This window comes from Nasonia vitripennis, chromosome 4 (genome assembly GCF_009193385.2).
Source record: "Nasonia vitripennis strain AsymCx chromosome 4, Nvit_psr_1.1, whole genome shotgun sequence".
NCBI lineage: Eukaryota > Metazoa > Arthropoda > Insecta > Hymenoptera > Pteromalidae > Nasonia > Nasonia vitripennis.
In genome coordinates, this window is record NC_045760.1 from 31,355,275 (window position 1) to 31,370,577 (window position 15,303).

The window sequence follows — 15,303 nt, forward strand, 5'->3', positions numbered from 1 at the left end:
GAGAGAGAGAGAGAGAGAGAGAGAGAGAGAGAGAGAGAGAGAGAGAGGAGGGCTGCGGACTAGACTCTCTAACCGGCGAAGATGAACGCCGGAGAGGGGGGAGGATGCTGCTGGCTATACCCTGGAGGAGAATAATGTTTCAATTGAGCTATTTGCAGGAGGAGGAGAGGAGCCTGATATGCCAGGGCTTTTTCGGGGGTCGTGCTGTAGGCTGATACTTGTTAATTGTTTACTGCTCGTCGTGGGAATTTCGCTGATTCTTTCTCTCTATAGATTCGACTTTTTTTCTCAGCACCGCGATGTGAAGCTGGAAAGTCGCGGAGGTCAACTTCTTAATGTACTGGCGCTTCTTAAAATCGTTAAAAATAAGAAGAAGAATAAGATTACAGTGGAGAGCGATAGAGACGATTGAAAAGAGGAGGAAAATTTAATTCAATTTGCCCGTCGCCTCTACAAGTGTCCAGAGCTCGCGCTACGCGCTTATTATAGCGGCGCGGAATCTCCCCGGGGAATCAATCGAACTCTTATCTCATCGCGGATCTTTAATTAAACCGGCCTCTGCAGCTCCTCTTCTCGAATTATGCGGCGGCTTCGATACTTCACGGAAAGAAGAATCCAAGGGACTACTCGCTTTATATTTCATTCGATTCCGCGAATGAATAATTTAATCATCGATACATAATCAAACTAAAAATCGTATCTTCGAAGAAAGGACAATAATCCTCTTTCTCGAAGCAATCCTCCTCTCTCCCGTCGGCGACGTCGAGATGAAGAAAAGAGCAGAGCGTCGCATTAGAAAGAAAAGCTCGAGAGGGGGGGGGGGAGGGGGTATCGAGGGACGCATTGACTGCGATGGCGAATCGATCGGCGTCGCAGGACGATTTTCTTCGATGATGCGCTTTTTTCGCGCGCCACAAAGGGGGATGAAGCCGTTATACCTCGAGCCTGTAGACACATCCGCTTTGTGCTACTGCATCTGACGATTATGCGCGTAATGCCCGGAAGTGTTGTTATTTTCGATATCCGAGCAATTAAACGCCTCGTTTAATTTATATTCGATAACGAGAGCCGGTCGCCCAATGACACTCGATGATCGTAATTCTTCCGCGGCTTGTATTAACCTTTTTAAAATCAATCCGCGGCAGCGGCCAAGTGCATTTCCTGCGGATTAACGCGCCCATTTACATCCCTCGCTCTCGCGCTTCCGTCCGACCCCGCAGGACATATGACACGCGCTGGCGGCGAAATTGTTAGAATATATAATGGACGAGTTTTCCACTCTCTCTCTCTCTCTCGTCCCTTTTTCGTTATTCCCTCTTGCGCGCGCGCGCGCACGCATATTAATAACGTCAGAGTTTTAGCGCGCGGCCTGCTTGCAAAAAGCTTCCGCGAGCTTTTTGGCACACAGGGGGACGGTGTAAAGAGAATTCAGCGGATTTTTTAAAACACACTTCCGTGTAATTGAGCTCTGCTTCCATAATAATTCGTATAAGCAGGAGTGTTCGAAAAAAGTAGGAGCTTTCAAGCTCCCACGCGCGGGAAAAAAAAACGCGGAGGCTCGCGTGATTTATCGTTTCCTCGTGGCTCGCAATGACGCGCGGACGAAACATGCATCAGTGGTATGTATACGTGTGACGATTACGATATTTTAGAGAGAGAGAGAGAGAGAGAAAGAGCTTTTTGAAATCAATTCCAGCCATTACCAGCTCTCACATTATACCTACAACTAATCAGGCACTTATCAAGCAGACGCATCTAGTCCTTGTCGTCTCGCAACAAACTCGATGCTTCTCTCTCCCTCTGTTGATTCTCATTTTGCCTACGAGACTGTATACGAAGCAGCAGTCGAATGCCGACGCCGCCACATAACATTTCCGCTCGGCAACTTACAATAGACGCCGACGCCGCCGTCGTCCCAGACGTCTCGCGTTTTCTCTCCCTCACACCCTCTGTGTTTAACGGAAACGCCCCTGAAAAACGTCCCGAGAGAGGCGCCGCTGATATCGCGCGAACCTATGTGCGAGAGGATTAAGTTTTGATAACAGCTTTTCGCGCGAGGGATTTGAGAATCGCGTATACACGTAATACACAGACTCATTAGGAGCGATTCCTCTCGGCAATAAGTCGATCCGAACACCGCACGCGTCTCTCGGGGATGATGATCCACTCGACGCGTGACTCCACACACACACACACACACACACACACACACACTTGCACGTCCCGCCGGCTCTCTCTCTCTCTCTCTCTCTCTTGCAAAAAACAACGGGAGGCAAAACGTCGGCAAAAAGAAAGCGCGGCAGCTGCACCCTCGTCTCTCTCCCTAGTAAAAAAGAGTATATACACAGTGGCGTGTGCGCCGGGGAAAAAAACATATCCAACGATGCGCGATTCTGCTTGGCTTCTCTCTCTCTCTCTCTCTCTCTCTCTCTCTCTCTCTCTCTCTCTCTCTCTCTCGACCTCGAGGGACTCGTGTACGCGCGTTAATAGATTGAAAGTAGACCTGCGGAAAGATTTTTCTCTCTCCCCCTCTTATTTTTCCCGCTAAAATTTTTCCTTCCACCCATACGCGCCCGCCGGAGTGATTCCGCCGGATCGACATTGAATTTCGACTCTCTGTGTGCTGCGGGGGTGGCTGTGTTGGCAGTTTGAATAGTGGACCGACACCGCGCCGCGGATGGAAAAGTTCTTTCTCTTTCATACGAGAGCTGCTGTATGTGTGTATTTGATGAATTTTTCAGCCTGGCAAGTGAGCTTTTGCCGTGATGAACTGCGAGATGAAGCCATTGTTTTTCGATTTTTTCCCAGAGAGAGAGAGAGAGAGGGAGAGAGCGAGAGAGAGAGAGAGAGAGAGAGAGACGCTAGGCTTCTTTCTTTTTTTTTGCGCGAGTATTATGGTGTCTCTGCTCTTTTTCCTTTTTAATGAGGGCGTCGCAGGTAATTGTCGCATGGTTTACGCGCTGTTTGTATGCCGGAGAGAAGCTGGAATACTGATGCTTGCATTTTTAGAGGCTTTTCAGTAGTAGGCTCTGCGCTAACTGCTTTATACTTCGAGCTTAATTCTTGACAATAACGCCAAAAATAAATTACATTTCTTCATCGAAAAGTGTTTACCGAGGATGATTAGTAAACATTCTTTATTCATACATATATGCATTCGGCGCGTAAATCGAGATAAGGGAAACGAGAAAGTGGCTCCGCGGCACCTATCTTCGCTGGCCGTAACTATATAATAGGTGAGGGGAAAGGCCAGTACAAAACTGTCACGGCTCATTAATAGGGAAAAGCTCTTTCACGATGCGGATCCCGGCCGAAATTTAACGCTCTTTCAAATCCCTATTTCCTTATCGGTGTACCATATTTAAGACTAGGTCGGCTCGTAATAGAATTCTCCATCGGTTTCCCGGCCCGCTCGTACATATTTAAACAAGGCAAACACACACACACACACACACACACACACACACAATAGAGGGTGGAAGCCGACACGCGATCCGAGCGAAAATAGATACGTCTGGCCGATAACCGAGGAATGGATTACGGAACATTATTACCAATCCCGTGTGTGCGAGTGATACGAGCTTTTAGACTATATAGCTTAATGGCGACGGAAACGCGTGTCTATCGTTAAAATTATCAATCGATCTTATAGAGCTCGATGAATAATTGATCGCGAAAATCATTTCCGGGGGACAGAAAGGTGCCGCTGCAAAGTATTTCGGCTGATAGATTCACGAGAGAGGCGATCTCGCGCTTGGGAGTCGGTGAACGTCGTACAGTTAATCCCGAGTACGTGCGCGAAATTCTTACTCCTCTCGGGAAACATAGATTCCGAAAATATTGGACGCCAGCATATTCGCTGTATGTGTGTGTGTGTGTGCTGCGCGCTGCAGACGAAGCATTGATTTTCCCAGGGAAAATCGGTCAGTGTATGTGTGTACAGGATGTGTCAGGGTAATTTTCCGAGCAAATATGCGAGGGTGTATCTGAAATCTGCGCTATTTTTAAATTGATTCTAGAAACGAACGTAAGCTCCTCTATTTGCCAGAGCTAGAATTTTGCCTCTATATGACCCGAGCAAATTGTAAGGAAGGATTTTTCATATTCTCCGATTATACCGCGCGAATAAATAATTCACGCTCGGCTGTTTCTAGCCCCTAATTATGACGTAGGAAAAGCAGAAAAAGATGGAACGCTGCAGGAGGAAAATTTTAATCTAAATCAGTTAAGTCGCCGCCGGCGGGGCGAACTGCTTGTTCCCCAGTAAGCGTAAAAAGAAGTAAGGCTACTATACACGTGCCACTCGCGAGGTAATAAACGCTCTTGCTCAACGACTTTTCCCCATTTTCTCCTTCCCTTTCGACTTCGCGCTAACGCGCGCGAATACGCTCTATGTGTATACATGGGAGAATTTAACGCGAAAGTGGAGCGAGTCCGGTGTTTTTGCAAATTTCGAGGGAAAAGTAGAAGGTTCTTCGCTTTTTGATTTAATTGCATTTTTGTATACGCTGTTTTTCGATTTCCTGAATCGACGTGGAATATAGTGTAAAGTACTTGATGCATTCATGAAAATCTTATAAAGTGCGCTTTCATCCGCTGTAAAATATTCATTGGTGCATTAATTTCAGAGAATATTTAGTTAACAGCAGTTCATAATTGATAACAGAATCAGTATTTTAGCAAGGAATTTAATTATTTAATTTTCACAAGCAGAGTATTTTCCGCTTTTTAAAAAAAAAGCTCCTGATAATCTCGTAACGGTTGAGTAGTTTGTAAAAAAGTCTGTATCTCTCCAGTTCTACCATCAACCAGCTCTTTGAATAATTTAATCTTAGCCCGTGCGATACTCGGCGGTTTTGCATTGTTCCGTCTCGTCAAGCCTTTTCTGCTAAAATCCCTCCACTAGCTCAAACCCATTCAAAATTTTCGAACGATTCCAGCTGCTTTTTTTTAAAAAGTCGACCTCAAAATTTCATATTCGAACTTCGAATCCACTTTTGAAACCTATAAAAAGATTAAACTCCTCCGGAGCTTTCAGAGCTTTTCCTCCAATTCTTACGCTTTTTAATCCAAAAAAGAATAATCCCACCCTCCTAAAATCTCCACCTCCTCCGCAAGCCTTCCAATCCGCATATAACGCACACACACACACACACACACACCTATCCCGGCGACCTCTCTCTCTCGTCTACTCTACGCCGGCGTCGCGGCGCCGACGACTGTTATTGATTTTCCAAATGCCCGCTCGTTACGCGACTTATGGGGTTTCCTCCCTCCCCACTACTACTACTAGCTCGAAATGCAGTAGTAGTAGCCGTAGTAGTAGTAGTAGCTGCGCCGGGCCAAGGTGCGAACAAGGCACTTTGGCCGGCCAATATCGGGGCACTTGCGGCGACGATATTATGGACTCGATCGCCACCACCACCACAACTAGTGGCTCCCTATATGCACTGCTGTACCGACCGAGTGTCTACTGCGACTGGATATAAGTGAGAGCTTGCGGAGGGATGGAGACCTGTTTGATAGCTCGTCGTGGCTCTCGCTGGATTCTGCAGGCGATTAAAGCGTTAAAAGCGACGGTATACCTGTACCTACGGGAAATTCGATTATAGAGCTTTTATCGGCCCCTCGGCTGCGCGTATATCATAGTTGATTAGAGAAGCTTAAGGCTGTGATTGATTTTTAAATCTCGGCGCGTAAACACGCTTAGAATCCAGCTTCGAACAACAAGTTGTAAAAAAGACAGAGAATCAACAATAGCCCGTCGTTTGCGCGGGGCAAACATCGAGCGCCGAAGTAGTGTATATACAGTAGATCCTTTGAAAAACATCGCCGGCGCGAAAATCGCCGCGGGCCGACGCGAGATTTACGATTTGTTTGCGGCTGCCATTACGCGTGTTCTCTCTGTGTATTTGTATGGGACGAGAGACAGCAAAAAGCCAGACGCACCGCGGTCTGTATGTACAGTGCATTTGTCGAGGGGGTTACAGAACTGTGTGTATGGAGTGAGGGGGATTTTTTTTTTTTATGTTTTCATATTTCAGTTGGGGTTTCGGGGTGTTTCAATCGCTGGTTCGGGGATTGGGAATTTCGAGGTATTTTAAACCTGCCGCGCGCGGTGTAATTGTTTGCATTCTCCGGATCGAGTGCGAGAACGATGCTTTGAATTTCTATATACGTTGATCGAATATCGAGCGGACGAACGTGTTAAATACCGGAGGGAAAATAATAGAAGTTTTAAAATAAGTGAGGCGAACTCGGAGCGTCCCTTGAAACATATGCCTTTTACTTTTTCATATAAAGAACACATTAAATATACAGACTGCATTGATATATAAATGAAAGATACAAAAATAATCGACGTTACAATAAATTAATCGATTCAATGTATATATATATAATATATAAAATCTGCAAGCAACTATATAAGTATGAGACGAAAACTAGCCGCTTTACAAATGGTGTGTTGATGGGCTCTATTGTGTAATTGTGTATACATCTCACTCTCTTTTATTTTCGTGATTCAATACCTTCCTTTTCCTTCCTCGCCGTGCGCGGTGTCAGCCCACGCGCAATTTATACATCCGCGCGCGCAAGAGAGACAAGTGCGCCACGTGATTGTCACGTGACGACTATACTGCTCGAACTCGCGACGATGGATCAATTACCATTCAATCGGGCTGCAGAGATGAAAGAAATCGCATACGTGTGCGCGTACACTAATCGGTCGATCGGAAGTTTTGGAACTTTGCGAAATAAAGAATGTATAATAGGCCCTCGATAGGAATTTTTCTCTCCTTCGTCAAAAACAAGATTTTTGGCTGTACAAACATACACCGAAAGGAATCAATGACTTCTCGTGGCGAGCTTTAAAAGTACAAAAGTTTTCGATGTTCTTCTTTCTTTCTATTCACTCCGACTATTTCTTTGTCGACCGATTTCGCATGGATCTCTCTCTCTCTCTCTCTCTCTCTCTCTCTCTCTCTCTCCCTCTCTCTCTCACGTGTGTATTTTCGTAACGCCTCTCGATCGAGAGCTTCTGAGAGAGAAAGAATAGCGCGCGCAACTAAAATGGAAATCCCGCTCTAAATTCGCGCGGCAGTTTGATCTTATCGGCGATTCGTCTGCGCAACACGCATACGCACAGAATTACGCTGCGAAAAAGAAAAACTGTTTGCTCTGTCGAAAATTTGTTTTTTGAGTGAAGTTTCGATTTGCGGCAATGAATTCACTCGAAAGCACTGAAAAATTTGCAGTTTGTTTTCGATTACTCAGTAATTAAACGGCAGAGATTGAAATTCTCTGATTCGAGAGATCGTTTTCTCTAATGTAGATTTGATGCGATTTTTTGTTTGCTTTTATCTATATCTCTATAGGTAAATCTCTTGGTTTTTCTTCACGTTTCGATCCGGACGTGAAGCGTTGCTTTGTAGAAGATTGAATGTAAGGTTCGCACAGTAGGTACGTTCGGTGCACATTTCTGTATATACGTAAATCAAAGTGTAGCGATAATTATCTCACACATTGATCGCAGAGAGTATGCACGACATTGACGATTTTGTCATTGAACTGTATTGAGAATGTGCTGAGAACACATTGCTTATTTGCTGACGAGATTATAGCTATATCGCGTGAGTTAATACAGAATTCAAAACAGCTAATTATTTCTCGTAAAATTAATTGACTCTTATTACAATAATTTAGAATTACAAAATCATTTGTTATTTTACAATGTTAGCCGCAATAAAACATGTATAAAAGTATATTTTGCTATATTTTAAATCATATTATCACTTATAATCAATGTATAATTTATCAATATGTTAATGTTCAAATAAAATTTTGCTACAACTATTACAATGCCCACGCAAAAAGATTCAATGATATAAAAAGGTATACGATAAACGCTATTTCAACAGAATTCAAGTACAAAATCGTTGAATCAAACAATTTTTCTTAGTCGTAAAGTCACTGTAGTTGTGAAAATATTATACAAAGACTGGGTATGTAATACAAGAAATGTTCGCGATGACTTTTATACACGAAAAAATTCCACGCCTTTTATTACTGTAATATTTTACATTGCATCGTATATAAAGATTATTCGATAGTGCTATTTTTTTCATGTATAAAAGTTAAGTACAGAATAAATTCTTGCGCATCTTTTTTTGTGATATTTTCATAAATACAGAAAGCTTGAGCACAGCTTTACTGACAAACAATCACTTTATTTGTTGCTTATCTTTCTTTCCGAAATAAACGGAAGCAAAATAAAATCCTTCATTTAACGATTTTCGTATTTTTGTGCCTTCGACAGTTTGCTTCATGTTTTCATTCGTTTAAAAAAAAGCTTTGATACATAGTACGACGATCGCTATATAATTCATGTACTTTTACAATATTCATATAATACATACGATGGTATACGAAAAAGAGAAAACCAATTAACTCATAGAAATTTTCGTTAGAAAATCAATAGATCGTCTCTTTTTACCTTTCTATGATTTAATTAAATGTTAGATGAGCATAGTCGAGTCGAAAATCGTTGAACTTGGCGTATCGTGGAATGTTACTCGATTATAATCAATTGCTCACGAAGTGATTAACTTCTTAAAGGGGTACATACAGTATTTTCGAAGAATTTTAAGCGATATTTTTTTAGTGTTTTCTTCTTTGAGAATTCTTCGCATATATTTTAGATTTTTCTTTTATTTTAACGCTAAACGAAAGGTTTATAACTATTGTAGAAAGTTTATTCTTTAAATAAATCGAGAAGCTATACAGTTTGTAGGGACAAACTCTAGCCAAGCATTTGCAAACGATGAACATAATTTTTTTAAATAATAATGCGATAATATTAATGGTGAATTCAGCGACATTGTTAAATTTAATCTAACAATATTTTTCTAGTGAACTAATTATCCATTGCAAGATTTCAAGGAGTTCAGAATCCTTAATAATAGTACATTACGATACGTGTGACTTAAATGGTTCTTCTTTAAGAAGAAGGCTAAGCGCCGTGTAAAACTGAACCATTTAAGTCAAGAGTATCGTATAAAATTTTATAGCATAGACTGCTAAAGTCCGCAAGTCTCGCCTATTCGTGACTAAAGTAGTCCTTATTTGCATCGTGAGGTTAGCGCACGAGCGTAGCTAGTGTGATAAACACGGTGCAAAAAAGGACTACTTTAGTCACAGATAGGTGTGACTTAACAGCGGATTTTAGCCACAGTGCTATAAAATATATTTAAAATGACATTGTCCTAGTAACATTTATAATTCTAAGTTTTATAACATTTCCCCTCAAAAATGGTATAGATCCTTCATGTTAAACTATATATACCCCCTTGACAATAAATGATAAGTGTTGAACACCTTTGCTGTACGTAAGAGAGTATATTTATACGAGTTAAAAAATAATATTGACAGTCGCAGAAAACCTAGAATTTGCTACGTTAGTGTTTTCCTCTTTTGGTGCTTAAATCGACGTGGTTTAGTTCCATTTTGCATATTACTTTTTTTCTTATTAAAATTAACACTCGGCACAATACCTCGTCAGAGAGAAAAGTCTTCGTTTCATTTATACATTTACTTTTTTTATTATTCTCGACAATAGGAGGGGACTCGACGAGCATTTCACGTGAGGATGAAACTAAACTAAAATATAACTACGATTACTCGCCAGTCCGCCCGAAGCGCAAATTGCGATTGGTACCATGAGCTAGTAACGTTGTTATTAATGAAAAATAAATAAGCCCCTTTGCGATGGTTACTCGTAATTATTACTTTAGCCCATTATTTTGCTTGTATATTATTTCTTTTTCTCTTTATAATCGCTCTTCTTAATCTACGAAATGGTCTTCAACTTATGGTTTAAAGTAATTCACAAAAAGCTGAAGCTTTGAATCTTAGTGGAATTCATTTATCATAAACAGCATTGAAACAAGGTATTTTAAATGCGTTTGTGATAATGTACTCTAATTCAACTTACAACAATTTAGTGTTATTTTTAAATTTTGAATTTAAAAATCAAAACTAACAATTACCTAAAAATACTAAAAATATACAGCATCGATTTGTATATTTTCGTTGATCATTCAACTATAGACTTGCACTTAAATTTCAAATTCGAAATTTCAGCTTTTGGTCCCGTTAAATCACAATTTGAAGACCCTTCGAACCGTATAAGTGATGACTCTTAAGAACTACTAAACAAACGATTTTTATACACCTCGGTTTCAACAAATGCTCGCATTTCCACGCAAACATCTTACTCTCGACGAATGACACATAAAAATAATCTCTAGTTTCCTCCTTTCCGTATGGTCTGCTTCTTGTTTCTTCTCTTTATAATAACAAGTACGTGGAAGTGTTCGATAAAATGTGGTCACAAGTTCCTATGTAAAATTTTATATCTTACATTCACGCGCACGGTGTTAATCAATTGGTTCGCTCATTATCATCATCGATACAAGGTACAAAAAAGAAAATGCACGTACAAAAGCTAAAAGCAGAATCATACCGGACGTTTGAACTTGGCGCTACGTTTTTTTCTTTCATAATTTTATTACAAGACTATTACGTTCATCCAAGACATCTTAGACATTATACAAGGGAGTGCAGGAAGATAAGATAAATATATATATTTAATAAATATATATCGAGCTATATCAACGAATTTTACAAACTTCACCTATTTTTATTCTTTTGTGGTTTTTTTTACACCGTTTATCTCCCTGAAAAATGATCCTCCGAATAATTGATCGATCAAAAATGAACGCGTCCACCAAAAGATAGCGGCTACTACTGCTACTCGGTTTCAAAACTATGAGAAAAAAGACCACATTGTTTCGTGCACACTCGTTAACTGTCACTCTTCCCGCTCGTTATCTCCCGTTATCCCTTATTTTTTCACTTTTTGAAGAATCTCTTTCTCTCCTAGGCGGCCCGACCGTTGGCTCGGAGCGGCCCCGACGAATCGCATATTATATATTCCTTGTTTGCATTTTGAGGCAGTTTATTTTATTATACACATGACCTGCGCGGCGCCGCGTTGCAATTGTTAATCTGAGAAGAGAGGATTGATGACAGAGAGCTTAGCCGTTCGCTCATAATTTGTGATTACTGGTCAGCCACGTAAGGCCCTCGTAGAGTCCGTCGCCCGTTGTGGCGCAGGACGGCTGGACGTACCAGTTACGGTCTCGTATTCGCGTCAGACCGAGCTTCTCCTGGATCTCGTGCGGCTTCATTGCTGAAAATGGAATCGAGACTTTTAGTTATATAATGTACACGTCGGCGCGTATGAGAGTTTTTCTGTAATGGACTGTGATGAAATTGACTGAATCTGTTGAGTCAGATAATTGAATAACACATGACATTTAATACCGTGTATATCAATCTAGAATATAAGAAGACTGTTTCTATTTTTATATTACTTCCTGTAAATTTGATACTCTAGATTCAATAAAAATGACCGAGTTTATAGTGGCAATAAACTACAGTGAATCTGGATAACTTTCCATTGATAAATCAAACTTATGAGTCATTGATATTTCGAAACTTGTAAGTCAACAAACAACTCTACGTATTTGTCAATATTTTGGTCAAAAAAATGTTATATTGATAAATTTGACTTGAATCAATTTTCTTACAGTCAACAACTGAAACGAATCGTTCAGTAACTCTTTTAACTAAATTTATTCCATGATCTATATTTATCTACGTTTGTAAAACTGTCAAGTCATCCACTCAATGTATATCATGTAACACACTCTGACAAATAGACACTGTTCTCTAGTTTACAACTGTGGATTCTTTGTAGATGCAAATAGCTTACCATCTGGAAGATCCTGTTTATTGGCAAAAATAAGGATAATGGCATCTCGCATTTCTCTATCATTTATAATTCGATGTAGCTCCTGACGCGCTTCATCAATTCGATCCCTGTCGGCGCAGTCGACCACAAAAATTAGTCCCTGCGTGCCCGTGTAGTAGTGACGCCACAATGGGCGTATTTTGTCTTGGCCACCCACATCCTAAACAAACACATAAATTGCGGTTAGTAATGCGACGTGAGAAATAAGAATTTTGGATCAAACAAACAAATCATGTTTTACTCACCCACACGTTGAATTTGACATTTTTATATGTGACAGTTTCCACATTAAAACCTACGGTTGGTATGGTTGTCACTGACTGTCCTAATTTGAGTTTATACAGAATGGCTATTACATTCAACTAAGGAATAATATGGTTAATTGTTCATTCAAAAAATTAAAACTGAAGCTTCCCTCATGAAGCACATTTGAGATGGCAACTTCAAAATTCTCCATTCTCATCATATTATATTCATTTATCTTCAGTTCTTTTAATTATTTTACTACATTCATGTTTCAATCAATGGGTTTACTCTTGGAGCAGCATTATCTACATTGTCAACGTGAATGTGTTGGAGAATAGATAAGCTCCCACTATCTCATTTGGAGGTCATTTTTAAAGTTAAAATATGACGGTTGCCCTCGCATGAACATTGTAATCATGTTTTCATAAATATTGTTAAATTAAAAAAGCTCCGGATAAGATTATAAAGATGATCTAAGAACTTTGAGCATAAAATATGAAAGCAAAACCAGTGCAGATTCTTCCTATAGATGCAACAGCTGAACCAGAAAGAGTTTAAAAATAAACAAACTTGCTTCTTTTGCTCATTGTACATTGTTCAAGTGAGCTATATTGGTGATAAAAAAGGATACTAGTTTTGCCGGCCGCATCCAAGCCCAGCATGAGAATGCGCATCTCCTTGTTGCCAAAGATCTTTGACAAGAGCTTGCCCATCCTGCTGGCAAACTTCCTACACAGCTGGCACCTAGATTAACACATGAAAAGTTCCTCGTTATTAGCTTATCTCGTTATTGATTTATCTATTAATAGGAGGTGTATAGGTTTTCCTCTCTTTCTCTCCCCTCTCTCTCTCTCTGTCTCTTGCTCTCAAGATCATTCCACTGCACTTAGCACATCGACACACATATACAATGGGCTATCTTGAGTTTCATAATATGTAAGGTAGGAGGCCTGAATACAGACAGAAGTTGTCATTACAAGGCAAATTGAACAGAATTCATTATGATAATAAGCTCTGCTCAATTCTCATGAATATTACAAAATATGCTCTTTAAAGTCCAGACGATCAGACTGTTTCAACTCCTCCAAAACCCATTGCATTCTCGCTTGGAAATATAATAAAGATACACCGATAGCGCTAAGATACGATCAGCAGTACAACAAATCATAAAATCAAGTGCTCCATAATAGCATACCACTAGATAAAACTTCTTCCACAGCTATGCGACAGTATCCACAAGCAGTTAGAGAAGAATTCCAAACAAGCCTTGCAAGCATCCACAACCAAACTATCATTCCACAACGCACAAAGCAACAGGTGCTCTCCTCCAGCAGTCTCCCACAAAAAATTGGCAGCGCTTGGCAGAAGGCCCTGTCAGGGGATTTCTAGCATATGCCAGAGCCTGTCAGTCATGTCAACGAACAATGCACACGCACAGAGCAGACTACTCAATGCACAATTGATTTTGCAAGTGGGTGTGGATTCTTAATAAGTAGATGTCACATCCTGTTTACCATCAGCACTGACAGACCGCAGATGAGTGTCCCATCGATGCGCGATTAAGGTTAGCAGATCGAGAATCAATCTCCCATCGTCAACACAGTCCAGCGTTTGCGGTCTAACGTATATTCACAAAACACGGCGTGGATACCTACTACACAATAACGGAGGAGGCCCAAAGAATGCGGTGTACGGGAGGAGGGGAGAATGGGAGTCGGTATAAGTGTATCCTGAAAAATCGGAGTCGCCCGGCGGAGAAAAGAAGTAGAAGAAGAAGGTTAAGTGGCAACAGGAGAAATATATGCTTTTGATGGTTGTGTCCATTCGGTGTGTAAGGTATGGTAGGTGGTGTGCGAGGGCGCGGCTACGTATGCAGCAAACACGCGGCGAGTGAGCGAGAGAGAAAAAACAAGCGACGACGACTGGAGAGCTGGGAGAGCGTCGGGGGCGTCTTCTCGAGCGTGAAACGCGTCGTGCACTTCCTGATGGTTAGTCGCAGTCGGTCGGTCTTCAAAGGGAAGAGGAGCATAAGTACACGTTATACATAGGTATATAGCTGCCTCGCTGCCGCGCGAGACAGAGAGAAAGAGAGAGAGAGAGAGAGAGAGAGATGGAGGTGTAGGTATGCACATATATAACGTCTGGAAGAGAAGAGAGAGAGAGAAAGGCCGTGTATCTCGATGCATATTTTTCCGCAGACACTCACCAAGTAACATCGACGAGTCTCGGGGGTAGCCTCGTATCATCGGCTCACATCACAACCACGGCTGCTGCACATCATCCTCCTCGACTCTCGCGGAGACACTTCTCTCTTTTACGATCAGAGCGAGTATGAGAGAGAGGTGATCTCTCGGCGGCGGCCCACTTGCGGTTCTCTCTCGCTCCCGTCGTCTATATCTCTCAAAACATGCAACGCGCGCGCGCACAGCACAGACACTGACTGAGGAGCAAAAGACGGAGAAAGAGAGTCTATGCGCGACGACGACGACCATACGCACGTCCGGCGCTATAGACTCGACGGTATCTCTCTTTCTCTCACTCGCTGAGGTGTCCGGCTATGACTAAACTTACCGTTGGAGCAAGAGAGATAGCGCGTCGCTGGTATTCGCGTGTGTGCTGCATGTATATATATATATAGGCGAGTGAACGGAACGACCGCTTCGTAACGGCTGTTGGGTAAAGTGACCTCGCTCGTGACCGGCTGACGTCTGATGACGGGTAGGTATGTTACCGACACGGGGTAAGTGTGATATATACGCGTGGGTGCGCGATTGATTGACGCAGGATTTTGTTGCGAGCGTGGGACGATTTTATTTTTACATTATTTTGGACTACGGGGGGAAATCGCGTTCGCTATTTATGGACTGGATTGTTTTGATTCGGTAAATGTTTGCGGAAGATTGGAACGTTCGATATTGCCGGGGGTTTTGAATTATTGAAGCGTTATTGGTTGCGGTGAGATTGCTTTAATCTAATGGTCAGCTCCTTGAGCTGTATCATAAACGGCAAGAATAATTAAGGATAAGGGTTGCCGGTAAAATTCGATGCGCGTCGGTCACGACAATTAAGAACGTCTTTTTGATAATTGAAGAGGAACATGCGAACTGGCATGTCTGTTGGACTTAACTCGTCGAAACTTTGTAAATGAAATTCCATATAAACCCTTATCTCCCATCACTCTA

At 41.6% G+C, this 15,303-nt stretch overlaps 1 protein-coding gene across 2 annotated transcripts; it reads right to left on the minus strand.

Annotated features, from left to right (window-relative positions):
* Positions 1-6,265: 6,265 nt before the first annotated feature.
* LOC100120137 (ADP-ribosylation factor 6) lies at positions 6,266-14,682 on the minus strand. 2 transcript variants are annotated; one of them, XM_003428078.5, is made up of 5 exons: positions 14,328-14,682; positions 12,753-12,865; positions 12,121-12,224; positions 11,837-12,035; positions 6,266-11,251 (listed from the first exon to the last, which is right to left on the minus strand). In XM_003428078.5, the coding sequence occupies exons 2-5, from the start codon at positions 12,832-12,834 to the stop codon at positions 11,109-11,111; spliced, it is 528 nt and encodes a 175-aa protein (XP_003428126.1). In that variant the 5' UTR covers positions 12,835-12,865; positions 14,328-14,682; the 3' UTR covers positions 6,266-11,108. The 2 variants fall into 2 exon arrangements, with proteins under 2 accessions (XP_003428126.1, XP_016845436.1); XM_016989947.3 differs by lacking the exon at positions 14,328-14,682 and adding an exon at positions 13,636-14,166.
* Between the last annotated feature and the right edge of the window lie 621 nt (positions 14,683-15,303).